This window comes from Mesoplodon mirus, assembly GCF_964341445.2.
Source record: "Mesoplodon mirus genome assembly, chromosome: 4".
Lineage (NCBI taxonomy): Eukaryota > Metazoa > Chordata > Mammalia > Artiodactyla > Ziphiidae > Mesoplodon > Mesoplodon mirus.
The window spans coordinates 187,060,305-187,074,992 of NC_138979.1; the positions used below are offsets into that span (position 1 = coordinate 187,060,305).

Consider the following 14,688-nt stretch of genomic DNA (forward strand, 5'->3'; position numbering starts at 1 on the left):
CACAACTAGAGAAAGCCTGCGGCGCAGCAGCAAAGACCCAACACAGCCAAAAATCAATCAGTCAATCAATCTATCCGTCCATCCATCCTTGCTTTCAGTTCTGGGTACATACCCAGAAGTGGAATTACTGGATCATCTGGTAATTCTATTCTTAATTTTTTGAGGAACTCTGTACTTTTTTTCTTTTTAACAGTGGCTGTACCATTTTATACAGTCCTACCAACAGTGCACAAGGGTTCCAGTTTCTCCACATCCTCACAAAGGCTTATTATTTTCTGGGGGGTTTTGGCAGTAAGCCATCCTGATGGGTGTGGAGTGGTATTTCCTAGTTTTGATTTGCATTTTTCTAATGATGAGGGATGTTGAACGTCTTTTTTATGTGCTTATTGACCATTTGTATAACTTCTTTGGAGAAACATCTCAAGTCCTTTGCCCTTTTTTTTTGCGGTACGCAGGCCTCTCACTGTTGTGGCCTCTCCCATTGCGGAGCACAGGCTCCGGACACACAGGCTCAGCGGCCATGGCTCACGGGCCCAGCCGCTCCGCGGCATATGGGATCTTCCCAGACCAGGGCACGAACCCATGTCCCCTGCCTTGGCAGGCGGACTCACAACCACTGCGCCACCAGGGAAACCCCTTTGCCCATTTTTAAATCAGGTTTTTGTTGAGTTTTCAGAGTTCTCTGTATATTCTGGATATTAATCCCTTATCACATATGTAATTTGCAAATATTATTTCGCATTCTGTGGGTTGCCTTTTTACTCTGTTGATAACATCTTTTTTTGGGTTCTCGGGCCTCTCGCTGTTGTGGCCTCTCCTGTCGCAGAGCACAGGCTTCGGACGCGCAGGCTCAGCTGCCATGGCTCACGGGCCTAGCCGCTCCGCGGCATGTGGGATCTTCCCGGACCGGGGCACGAACCCGTGTCCCCTGCATCGGCACATGGACTCTCAACCACTGCGCCACCAGGGAAGCCCTGATAATGTCTTTTGATGCATAAAATTTTAAATGTCATGAAGCTTTGCCCTATGTTTTCTTCTAAGAATCTGATAGTTTTATAGATCGTAGATTTAGGTCTTTGATCCACGCTGAGCTAATTTTTGTATTTGATGTTAGGTTAAGAGTCTGATAACTTCACTCTTTTGCATGTGGATATCATTTCCCCAGCACCATTTTCTTTTTTTAATAATTTTTAAATTTTATTTGTTTATTATTTTTGGCTGCGTTGGGTCTTTGTTGCTGCGTGCGGGCTTTCTCTAGTTGTGGCGAGCGGTGGCTACTGTTTGTTGCAGTGCGCAGGCTTCTCACTGCAGTGGCTTCTGTTGTTGCGGAGCACGGGCTCTAGGTGCGTGGGCTTCAGTAGTTGTGGCTCACAGGCTCTAGAGCGCAGGCTCAGTAGTTATGGCGCACCGACTTAGTTGCTCCGCGGCATGTGGGATCTTCCCGGACCAGGGCTCAAACCCGTGTCCCCTGCATTGGCAGGCAGATTCTTAAGCACTGCACCACCAGGGAATCCCCCCCGCCCCAGCACCATTTGTTGAATATTATTATGTTGAAATGAGTTGTTCAGCACTTATTTTTAATTTATTTTTCTTTTTAAATTGTTTTAAAAAATTATTTTAGGGCTTCCCTGGTGGCGCAGTGGTTGCAAGTCCGCTTGCCAGTGCAGGGGACACGGGTTCGTGCCCTGTCCGGGAGGATTCCCACATGCCGCGGAGCGGCTGGGCCCGTGAGCCATGGCCGCTGAGCCTGCGCGTCCGGAGCCTGTGCTCCGCAAGGGAGAGGCCACAACAGTGAGAGGCCCGCGTACCGCAAAAAAAAAAAGAAAAAAAATTATTATTTTATTTATTTATTTTTGGCTACATTGGGTCTTCATTGCTGCACATGGGCTTTCTCTAGCTGTGGCGAGCGGGGGCTACCCTTTGTTGCGGTGCGCGGGCTTCTCGCTGCAGTGGCTTCTCTTGTTACGGAGCACGGGCTGTAGGTGCACGGGCTTCAGTAGTTGTGACATGTGGGCTCAGTAGTTGTGGCTTGTGGGCTCTAGAGCACAGGCTCAGTAGTTGTGGCTCACGGGCTTAGTTGCTCCGTGGCATGTGGGATCTTCCCGGACCAGGGTTGAACCCGTGTCCCCTGCATTGGCAGGCGGATTCTTAACCACTGCACCACCAGGGAAGTCCAGCATAATCTTTAAGAATATAAAGAGGACCAAAAAGGGCGAGAACCGTTGACAAAGAATCTTTGAACACTTTCCCCAGCCTTTGACTATAGTCCGTTTCTTCAGGGGTGCTTTTTATTGGATCTGTGTTCTGAGGGACACATAGTAGGAACACAGCCTCATTGACATGGGGTGAGATCATTGGTTGTTCTGGACCTCAGGTGCAAAGCTGGGTTAATTATGTTCCCTAATTCATGGCAAAGCCTCTCTCTTCACTTATGTTTCCTTCCGTCCCCTATCATCACCCCATCCCCCCTTCTCGATATCCATAGTTCCTAGTTCTGGTTATCCGTAGTTCACTTTTTTCTTTTAATTAATTTTTATTGGAGTGTGGTTACTTTACACTGTTGTGTTAGCCTCCACTGCACAACAAAATGAATCAGCCATACACATACAGAGATCCCCTCCCTTTTGGACTTCCCTCCCACTCAGGTTGCCACAGTGCACGTAGTTCATTTTTAAGCAAGAAAAGACAGCCTGACTAGGTGAGGATGTCGGTGCAGGGTTAGTACAACTTCATTTTTTTTCTTTTTTTTTAAGATAAGTGCATATAATTAGAAGCTGTAGCTCTTTCTTCCTATATCTTAGTGGCTTATTTTTAGTCTGCCTCACCCCTTTTTGAACAAAGGCTACCAGGTGACCCATTTGTTGCCTCTGTACATACTCATTTGGCTAGCTTGTAGATTGATCTGAAGCTAGGGCCTTTTCCTTCTCAAAGAGCCAGTGCCTCTTCCTCTTCTCTAAAGAGCTTTTCTATTTTATTGAAATAAAATGTTTTTAAAGTTTTCAGATTCAACACCAACTTATTTGTTCGTATATTTACTCAATTAACCAGCTCCCACTTTGTGCCAGACGCTGTGGAAAGCATTTTGGGCTGTATAAACCTATAAAAGCTATAGTTCCAGCCCTTGTATCCCAGAGTCAGATAAAATTAAAGTGTCAGAAAATAATGAATAGATTTGCTACATTGCCATGTTTTTAGAAGTGTTTTCATTGTATAATCTCTCTCCCCTTTTGGGGGGGGGTTAGGAGGTGGTTTCTGGGAGACTTTTTTCCCCTGTGTCTATAGGTAACTTAAATGTAAAATGTTATAAAATACTCTTATTTGCATGAAGCCCCTCTTGTCAATTATAAAATATTTATAAAATGTAAAATATAATTGTAACTGGTTGAGTTTTAGGTTTTTGAGGTTTGTTTACTTGCTTGCTATTTAACAATGCTACATGTCTGGGCATTTACAAAACTATTACTAATTAGTCTATAATGACCAAATTCTTAAAAACCATAAATATTAATTTTTTTTCTAGGTCGCAATAAAAATAATTGACAAAACTCAGTTGAATCCAACAAGTCTACAAAAGGTAAGATTGGTCCAGTATCCAGTATTTTTTTTAATGATTTTCAGTGCTAATTGTCATCTAATTTGTCCATTAATTACCTCTACTATTATTTTTATTTATTGTGTTTAGTACACAGTAAAGCTTCCTCTTCCTCAAATGAATTCAACTTAAATTTAATATGGTTTAAATGTAGTATTGTTGTATTTTTTTCCTTCAGTTGAAGATAATGATTTTTAAATGTTCTTAATAGCACAAACTGAAGGCTGTACTTTTAAGTTGAATATTCTAAATATTGACTAGAATAGAGTTATAAAAAAGAACAACATAGTTTCATGTAATTAGTCTTAAGCAGAGTTACACATCTTTCTTACAGCTAATACTGAGATCTCTAAAGTCAGCACTTTGGCTTTCTTAAACTACCACAATATGTCTAATCAAGGAGTGATGATTAATTGATATAAAAGGAAAATATAAAAGTAAAACTAAATTGATAGTTGAAAACATGTTTGTTAATGCGCTATTGCCATTTGTATTATCTAATGTAGATCAGAAGTTCTCAACCCAGTGCATGTTAAAATCACCTGGACCTCTTTTCAGACTCCTGATGACTGGCCCATAGGGAGATTTAATTGCTCAGGTAGGGCCTGGTCATAGGTATTTCACTGGTGCATCAGTGAATGATGAATGATCTTCATAATAAGATCCTTCTAGTACCTTTTGGTTTTGCAGAGCCTTTTTACATACTTCATTTGATTTCTAGACTCAGCCTGTGGTAGCTGGGGGATACAGAGACCTAGAAATAAGAACAGGAAGTCCTCTGCCACCTAGCTGAATGTGTAACTTGACGTTGAGCAAGTCACTTAACTTTCTGGACGTTGGGCTTCTCATCTTTAAAAATGAAGATAATTTCACTAAGTGAAATAAGTCAGACAGAAAGACAGGTACCATATGATCTCATTTATATGTGGAATCTAAAAAATGAAACAAATAGACAAACAAAATAAAACAGAAACGGACTTACAGAGAGCGAAACTGTTGGTTGCCAGAGGGGAGTTGAGTGAAATAGGTAAAGGGGATTAACAGATATAAACTTTTAGTTATAAAGTAAACAAGTCATGGGGATATAATATATAGCATAAGGAATGTAGTCAATAATGCTGTAATAATTTTGTATGGTGACAGATGGTTATTGGACTTATCATGGTGATCATTTCATAATGTATTTGATTGTCACATCACTATGTTGTACACCTGAAACTAACATAATATTATATGTCAACTATACTTCAGTTGAAAATAATAATAAAAATAACTAATTAAATGGAGATTTAATCTTTTCATGATGGATTATATTAATGAAATAATACATATCAAAGAATTTTGTAAACTGCAAAGCAGTGCGTAAGATATTTTAAGGGTAATGCCCTATGTACATTTCTAATGTAGTTCTAGTTCTAATGTTATTTTCTATTTATATCATCATAATTTTGAAACTCTGTCCGTGTAGGGGGGGTGGGGGGACTAAGGTGGAGAGGGAGACAGATTTTATCTTGAACTGAAAATGTTATTTAAACAAGTGGTTCTGCAGGGCATAGTGGGCCTTAAGGGCTCTCAGGGTGGCCCTGGAAGGATCCAAAAATTCCAGTCCTTTGTTCTAAAGATGAAATTGTATCCACTTCCTTAAACTCATTTCTTCATATATCTAAGGACTTGGTACTAATTAATAAGTTAAGGGTTACTAAAAGTTGGTATTCAGAACTAAAATTAGCATGTAGAGAAGTTTGCTAAGGATTCTAATACAGTATTCTAATGTTACAGATCTTCCACTATTCGTGTGTACTTGCAGATAACTGGAATTCTAACAGTTTTCTAGGAAGAATTTTATCATAGTATTGTCTTGAGTTGGTTGTGATTTTTCTTTCTTGCTTTTTTTCATTATTTTTGGTCATAGTTTTTAATTACCACTGTTCTTTTTTGTTATTATTCCAAATTACTGTTTGTCACATCATTACCAGTTTAGTACGTGGTAGGTTGTCTGTTGAGCTTGATGATGTGATGCACATTTGCATCAGCATTAATTTTGGCATATAAATAATAAGACTTTTAAGATTTGTTTGGTATAGTTCAAGTATGAACCATCCACAAAAGATTTATACTAAAGGCAGATCTGTCCAAGTTAAATAATTTGATAAGTGTAATGTTTTCAGTTTGTAGGGCATTGTTTTAAATCATAAATCATGTGTTTGTATTCTTATAAATTAGAAGCATTCTATAAATATTTCCTTCACATTCTTTTTCGCTGAGTTCCTTTTCTATGGAAAAGTCGCAGCAGAGTGAAGTATACCTGGCATCTTTTGCCCTTGGAATAGTGGTGCTTGCAGCTTGTTTTCTTCCTCAGCACCACTCACAGTTGTATCACACGTGCATCAGGAACAGTTCTCTTTATATTGTGATTTTAAACTCTGGAGCTTGGTGTATGGCCTTAGGAGCTAACATTTACATTAAACAACATTCTGCCATCAACAATATGCGATCTTTTTGTACTGCCACTACCAAAAAAAATGTGGACTGGCTCATTCAGGCAGTGTTTGAACACAGGTGTTAAAGTTGTGTCATTTCAAAATGTTCACAATATTCTGGCTTACACACTGAATCATGTACATCTGATAAATGCATTTAAGCAAACCTGAGTTGACTGCATATTAGTAAATTGATGTTATTTTCACTGACAAGTTCTTCACTTTTCCTTTTAATTTTTCCAGCCACTGAGTGAATAAATGTTAGATTCTAGTAAGATATATTTTTCTCCATTGTTTTTATATATCTCAATTTCTGAGTACTATCCCTAACACATTTTCTGTTCATAAATGTCTTTTAGGTCAGCCGTTAAAGAACTCTGTAATGTTGTGTACCTTTAATGGTTTTGAAAACAACAGGAGTGAAAAAAATATTAGTCTTCCTCCTGGTTTTGCAAAGTCATTTTTAGCTTTTTTTTTTTTTTTCTTTTTGTGCAGTACGCGGGCCTCTCACTGTTGTGGCCTCACCCGTTGCGGAGCACAGGCTCTGGACATGCAGGCTCAGCAGCCATGGCTCATGGGCCCAGCCGCTCCATGGCATGTGGGATCCTCCCGGACCGGGGCACGAACCCATGTCCCCTGCATCGGCAGGCAGACTCTCAACCACTGCACCACCAGGGAAGCCCCATTTTTAGCTTTGATTTGGTTACAGATAATCTTGTTTTATTAAATTCAAGTCTGTCATTAAGAAGCAAGTTATGGCTTTATTAAGACATGCAAGTAGGGCTTCCCTGGTGGCCCAGTAGTTAAGAACCCGCCTGCCAGTTCAGGGGACACGGGTTCGATCCCTTGTCCGGGAAGATCCCACATGCCGCGGAGCAACTAAGCCCGTGTGGCACAACTACTGAGCCTGTGCTCCAGAGCCCGCGAGCCACAACTACTGAAGCCAGCGAGCCACAACTACTGAAGCCTGCGTGCCTAGAGCCTGTGCTCCGCAACAAGAGAAGCCACCGCAGTGAGAAGCCCACACGCAGCAACGAAGACCCAACGCAGCCAAAAATAAATAAATTTATAAAAGAAAAAAAAAAAAAAGACATGCAAGTACACTAAGTGTAACCCATCTGAAGTTATTTTCTTTTCTCATCTTGGAGTAGTGTGTTAACGTAGAGGGAGTATAGAGTAATGGTTAGGAACACAGTTAAGCCAGCCTACATGGATTCAAATCTCGGCTTTAACCCAGCCTAGCTGTGTGACAAGTCACCTTCCTGGATCTTAGTTTCCCTGTTTGTAAAATGGAAATAATAACAGTACCTCTAGGGCTGTGGTGAGAATTAAATAAGTTAACATTTAAAAGCCCTTAGCACAGGGAGATCAGCTTGGTGCTTTGTGACCACCTAGAAAGGTGGGATAGGGAGGGTGGGAGGGAGACGCAAGAGGGAGAAGATATGGGGATATATGTATATGTATAGCTGATTTACTTTGTTATAAAGCAGAAACTAACACACCATTGTAAAGCAATTATACTCCAATAAAGATGTTTTAAAAAAAACAATAAAAGCCCTTAGAAGAGCTGAGTGTAGTTCCTGTTCCTAGCACGTGGTAAGGACCGAGTGTTTGCTGTTATTGTGTGTCCTGCTGAATATTGGTTTTGAGGGAGAGTGGGAGGTTTTTTTTTTTTAACTTTTATTGGCTTATAGTTGATTTACAATGTTGTGTTAGTTTCAGGTGTACAGCAGAGTGAATCAGTTATACATACACATATATCCACTTCTTTTTTTTTTAAGATTCTTTTCCCAGGAGATATTTTTTGTTTGATTTTTAAATTTTACCCTCACAGGAAATAAGTAAAGCTTAAGAATTGAATAGTAGGTTCTGGCTTAGGTCTCATAGGACTTATTTGCAGTAGACTACTTCTGATCACAGCTAATATTTGCGCATTTAGTATATATTGAGTACTGTATTAGTTTGCTTGAGGTGCTATAACAAAGTTCTGTAGACTGGGTGTCTTAAACAACAGACATTTATTTCACACAGTTGTAGAGGCTGGGAAGTCCAAAATCAGGGTTGCCAGCATGGTCGGGTTCTGGTGGGAGCTCTCTTTTTGGCTTACAGAGGGCTGCCGTCTCACTGTGTCTTCATAGCAAAGTAGGGGGAAGGTACATGAGCATGCTGTTTGATGTCTCTACTTATAAGGGTACTAATCCCATCATAAGGACCCACCCTCATGACCTCATCTAAACCAACTTAATTCCCAAATGCTCCATCTCCAAATATCACATTGTGGGACAACTTCATGAGGTAAGTTCTGTTATTCAGGAAAGAGAGGCCAGGGAGATAAAGTAATCTGCCCAAAGTCCCCTAACTACTAAGTGATAGATGCTCGGGCAGTCATTTTATGATAGGTGTAGTCATCATTGAGTTGAGCATTAATGAACTCTAAATGAAAACATGTTTACCACCATTTAGGCAATAGAGCATTTGCAGTAAGCAATGTCCCAGGTATATTAGTTGGATAGGAATTCATTGTCATTAGATACTAGAGCATGTGCTTCCCATGTTCTTACACATATAGGCGTTCTCACAGTAGCCAGTCTGATAGATATCTTTTCACCTTCATACTCTGTTAGGTGAGTATTACTACCATCTTGATTTTCCATTGAGGAAACAGAGTCTGAGAAGTTGATATAGTCAGACTCTCCAGTTCGTAAGTGATGGAGCAAAGATGTAAATCTTAGTCTGACTCCAAAGCGTGGACTATTTCCACTTCATTACGGCCCCCTCCTGTGATTAAATTTCCCTAACTGAGATGGGAAGTAACCTGAGGCTTTCTTTGTAGTAGCTATGAAGAAGTTAGTAAATAGTTTCAAGGTTGAGGAAATACTGGGTTGGCCAAAAAGTGCCTTAAGTTTTAAAGTAAAAATAAAAAACACATTTTTCATTTTCACCAAGAACTTTATTGAATAATGTATTCACCCTTTTGTTCCACTACCTTCTGCCATTTTTCAGGCAACTTCATAATTCCATCTTCCCAAAACTTTTTATCTTTTTGAGCAAAGAACTGTTTCAGGTGCCTTTTACAGTCTCCCAGGGAATTGACATTTTTTCCATTAAGAGAATTTTGTAAAGACCGAAATAAATGAAAATCTGAAGTTGCAATGTCTGGTGAATACGGCAGATGAATCAGGACTTCCCAGCCAAGCTGTAACAGTTTTTGCCTGGTCATTAAAGAAGCATGTGGTCTTGCAGTATGCTGATAGAAGATTATGCGTTCTCTGTTGACTAATTCTGGACGCTTTTTGCAAGTGCTGCTTTCAGTTAGTCTAACTGGGAGCAGTACTTGTTGGAATTAATCGTTGGGTTTTCCCGAAGGAGCTCATAATAGAGGACTCCCTTCCAATCCCACCATATACAGAACATCACCTTCTTAGGATGAAGACCGGCCTTTGGTGTGGTTGGTGGTGGTTCATTTCACTTGCCCCACGATCTCTTCTGTTCCACATTATTGTACAGTATCCACTTTTCATCGCCCCTCACAATTTGTTTTAAAAACGGAACATTTTCCTTACGTTTCAGTAGAGAATCACATGGGGAAATGCGGTCAAGAATGTCTTTTTCGCTTACCTTATGTGGAACCCATACATCAAAGCGATGAACATAACCAAGCTGGTGCAAATGATTTTCATAGCTTGATTTGGATATTTTGAGTATGTCAGCTATCTCCTGCATGGTATAACGTTGATTGTTCTCAATGTCTCGATTTGATCACTATCAGTTTCAACTGGTCTACCCAACTGTGGAGCATTGTCCAGCGAGAAATCTCCAGCACGAAACTTCACAAACTGCTTTTTTTTTGTTGTTGTTATGCGGGCCTCTCACTGTTGTGGCCTCTCCCGTGGCAGAGCACAGGCTCCGGACGTGCAGGCTCAGCGGCCATGGCTCACGGGCCCAGCCGCTCCGCGGCACGTGGGATCTTCCCAGACCGGGGCACGAACCCATGTCCCCTGCATCGGCAGGCGGACTCTCAACCACTGCGCCACCAGGGAAGCCCCACAAACTGCTTTTGACATGTTCAGCCACAGCACCTTCTCCATACACTGAGCAAATCTGTTTTTGCGTTTTTACCTTTCTTGAAATAATAAAGCATAATATGCCGAAAATGTTTTTTTCTTCCATCTTCAATATTAAAATGGCTACACAAAAATTCACCAATTTTTTTAAGCCTTTTTTTAAATGCACTCTGATACGACAGCTGTCACACACAATCTAACAAAATTGTTTCAAATGAAGTTAAAGACAACTAAGTGCTACTAGAGCCATCTTACAGAAAAAACGAAGCGAACTTTTTGGCGAACCCAATATTTCAAGTACGAAAGAGAAGTAGGCCTTGTACCCCACCTCCCCTTCCAAACTTTGCGTAAGTCATATTTTTATGCAAATTTGTTTATTCACTCCTTCACTTAAACACTTACTAGTAAATACCTGCTGTGTGCTAGGCACTGTTCTAAGCACTGAGGGTACAACATTGAGCCAAATGAAGTTCCTACTTTCATGGAATTGATATCATAGTGGGAGAGCAGCAATAAACATATATAATGTCATGTCAGTGCCATGAAGAAAAATAAAGCAAGATGTATTAACCGTGTTTTCTTATTTTTTGTTTTCTTGATGCTCTGGCATCTGGGGCCTTGCTGACCTGAGATAAGACTACTCCCCAGGGCTGGCTAGTTCCTGGAATTAGTAAGCAACTCCCCGTGAGTACACTGTTCAGATGCAAACTAACCAGTGCAGAGCCCATACTCTGAACCACCTCCCCTATCTGGCTCTTAAACTCCAAGAGGCAATATTTCTCTGCCCTAATCATTGCAGAGCCAGTATCAGACACCTAGAGACCGTACTTATACCCAAGAACCTGCTGAACTTATTCCAGTGAACCAGTCCTCAGCCTGCTTACCCTGCCTGGACTTACCTTTCCTGTGGAAACCAGAATAAAAACTCTTCCCCATGCTTTGCCCTTGCTCCATTGGCCTTCTAACCCATCCTGGTGCTTCCTCACATGGCCCTGCATGGCACTGTGTGCCCCCTTCTTTTGGGAACTATAAGTAACGAACCATCCTTTTAGTGGCACTCTTCTCCTGATCTCTTGGCTCACCATACCTGAATAATAATAGAACCTACATTTTAAAACACAGGGTGGGGACTTCCCTGGTGGCACAGTGGTTAAGAATCCACCTGCCAATGCAGGGGACCACGGGTTCAAGCCCTGGTCTGGGAAGATCCCACATGCCGCGGAGCAACTAAGCCCGTGCGCCACAACTACTGAGCCTGCGCTCTAGACCCCGTGAGCCACAACTACTGAAGCCTGCATGCCTAGAGCCCATGCTCTGCAACAAGAGAAGCCACTGCAGTGAGAAGCCCGTGCACTGCAATGAAGAGTAGCCCCTGCTCACTGCAACTAGAGAAAGCCCGCATGCGCAACAACGAAGACCCAATGCAGCCAAAAATAAATAAATTAATTAAAAAACAAAACCAAAAACACAGGGTGAGGAGATAGTATGCGAGGAATGTGTAGATTTCAAGTGAAAAGTAGGGGTGCCCTCTTAGTAATTCGTTTAAGAAACATTCTTGTTCTCCTGAACCAAGCATTGTGATAAGAAGAGTCAGGTAAGTACCACAGACTCTGGGTGAACCCATGTGGTTTGCAGTAAAAGTTTACTTAGGCCTTTAGGATCTAAATGTTTTTTACCAAGTAATAAAGAATGGAAAGACCTTTGCAGTCCTCCTTGCAGCGTTGACATGGAGGTCCTCGCTAAGTGTTCGTGGGAGGATTGCACACACAGCTTGAGGAGCAGCCACTGCAGCAGCAGTGGGCTGCCGAGGCCTGCGAGTATGCAGGGCAGTGCAGGGCCCTGAGCTGGCGGTTACATCAGGCCAAACTGGGAGCCTTGAATGCCCCGGCTCTTTACGGAACAATCATCTCTGTGTAATAAACTTTTCAGTAATTCCCTAACTTTCCCCTGGGTTTTTCTGACTAAGATTTTGTTATCTTAGAAATACTCAGTCTTCTCGGTGGCAGAAGCTTTGTCACCATGCTTTGACATAATCAATTTAAACAGTAATCTCTTTTTCTTAAACTGGAACCATTAGTTAAAAACAAATGTGTGAATGTAATGAAATAATTGATTTTTTAAAATATGTGTTTATGATAGCTGGTTAGCCAGCTTTAAACATGTATAGGGATGGAGGCACACTCCTCCCTGTGCCATCTTGTTCCAGTGTTGGACAGCTCTAGTTATTATACAGGTTTTTTTTTTCCTTAATTTATTTATTTATGGCTGTGTTGGGTCTTCATTGCTGCACGCGGGCTTTCTCTAGTTGTGGCGAGCAGGGGCTATTCTTCGTTGTGGTGCACAGGCTTCTCACTGCGATGGCTTCTCTTGTTGCGGAGCACGGACTCTAGGCACGCGGGCTTCAGTAGTTGTGGCTGGTGGTCTCTAGAGCACAGGCTCAGTAGTTGTGGTGCATGGGCTTAGTTGCTCCGCAGCATGTGGGATCCTCCCGGATCAGGGATCGAACCTGTGTCCCCTGCATTGGCAGGCAGGTTCTTAACAACTGTGCCACCAGGGAAGTCCCTAAACAGGTTTTTTTCTCTCATAGTTTACACTAGCATCTGTCTTCTAGAAACATGTACAATACTGTTCTCTATTCTTTCATTTGGAGCTTTGGAGGTTAAATCTACCAATCCACAAAAAAAAAAACCTACCAATCCAACATAACCGACTATCTTGGGTCTTCTTGGTCCCTTCTCCAGAGTAAATACTTAGCCTCTTGGGCCAGCTACAGGACTTGCCCTCAACACAGGGCTAGTTTATTCCATATCTGTAATTGATTTTTTTCTTAACTGAATTTATTTCATTCTTGCTGAAGACCATTTAAATGGTTTCCTACCATAATTCCAGTCTGTTCAGGGTATTTTTGAAAAATGAGTCTTTTGTATTAGCTATCACTTCTAGTTTGGTGCTGTATACATTGGACAAGGATGTTTTCATCCAATTAAAATATCCGACAAGGGAGGGACAAGGCACCTCATTGGAGAATCCACCCTTTAGTTGGTCCTGCTGACTCATCAAGCAATTTTTGAGTAATATTCAAACACCATTCTTAAATCCAGACTAACAGTAAGAGAGAAACGGGAATCCCTGTGTTTAAAAAAAATTAATCAAAATTACTGAGAAAAAAAAAAGAATGATTTTAAATTTAAGTATGTGCATAAATTCAAGTATGTGCAAAATACGGGAATTCCCTGGAGGTCCAGTGGTTAGGACTCCACGCTTCCACTGCAGGGGGCACGGGTTCGATCCCTTTTCGGGGAACTAAGATCCAACATAGCCGTGCACTGCGGCCAAAAAAAAAAAAAAAAAGAAAGTATATACAGCAGATTGCCGAATGATTATCGAAGTATTATTGACTATAGATTCTTTTTATCAGGGTCTTTGTGGGAAATTTTACTTAACACCCACTCAAGTCTGGTTTCTTTTTAAAGTTGGTGTTTATTTTGGAGCCCCTGTTAATGGTTAGAGCTCTGTAGTAGCAGTGACTTTTTTTGGCATCCCAGGGAATCTCAGTTGTGGGACAAGCCAGAGAACTGCATATTTGGAAGCAGAGAGAACCCGTTCATGCTTTTCTTATGGTCTACAATGCAATTTACTCTTACTGTTACCACCACTGAGTTATTGGGGGTACTCTTGCCTCAGCCTCCTCAGGGCAGTCTTTTTTAACCCTTGTCGTGCCGTAGAATCATCTGTGTAGTTTAAAAACATTCTTCATTTCTCTTCTCTTTCTAAAGGCAACTGGTTTGAAGATGACCCCTCCTCCAGCGTTTTCAGGGTTCTAGACTGCTGCCACTGCAGCTGCCAGACCTCTCCCCCCTCTCTCGAACTCTTCCTGACCCAAGTTCTGGACTTCTTTCCTTCTCCTTGCCCATCTGGTGAAGCATAAATAATTGTTGGGATCTTTTTCATTGATGAGCGCTGTTCATCTTTTCCTTTCTTAATACCTTCCTCTTTCCATATTGACTTGTAGGAGACTAAACAGCTCAGGCCATTAACAAAAGTAGTTGTTAGAATCCTTTTTTAAAAATTTTTTAAAATTGAAGTATAGTTGTTGTACAATATTATATAAGTTACAGGTGTACAATATAGTGGTGATTCACAATTTTTAAAGGTTATACTCCATTTATAGTTATTATAAAATATTGGTTATATTCCCTGTGTTGTACAGTATATCGTTGCAGCTTATTATCTAATAGTTTGTATCTCTTACTCCCCTACCCCTATATTGCCCCTCCCCACTGGTAACCGCTGGTTTGTTCTCTGTATCTGGGCGTCTGCTTCTTTCATGTATGTTGGATACTAATTCCTTATCAGTCATATCATTTGAAAATATTTTCTCCCATTCGGTAGGTTGCCTTTTCATTTTGTCAGTGGTTGCCTTTGCTGTGCAAAAGCTTTTAAGTTTAATTAGGTCCCATTTGTTTATTTTTGCTTTTATTTCCTTTACTTTAGGAGATGGATCCAAAAAAATATTGCTGCAAGAGTGTTCTGCCTATATTTTTCTCCAGGA

At 41.0% G+C, this 14,688-nt stretch overlaps 1 protein-coding gene across 6 annotated transcripts in view; it reads left to right on the forward strand.

Moving 5' to 3' along the window:
* Positions 1-14,688, forward strand: part of MARK3 (microtubule affinity regulating kinase 3) — a 107,545-nt gene that overhangs the window by 33,786 nt on the left and 59,071 nt on the right. For all 6 annotated transcript variants that reach the window (XM_082619785.1, XM_082619787.1, XM_082619784.1 and 3 more), the window contains one exon: positions 3,521-3,574. In XM_082619785.1, coding sequence (XP_082475911.1) covers positions 3,521-3,574 — 54 coding nt within the window. The remainder of the gene's footprint in view (positions 1-3,520; positions 3,575-14,688) is intronic.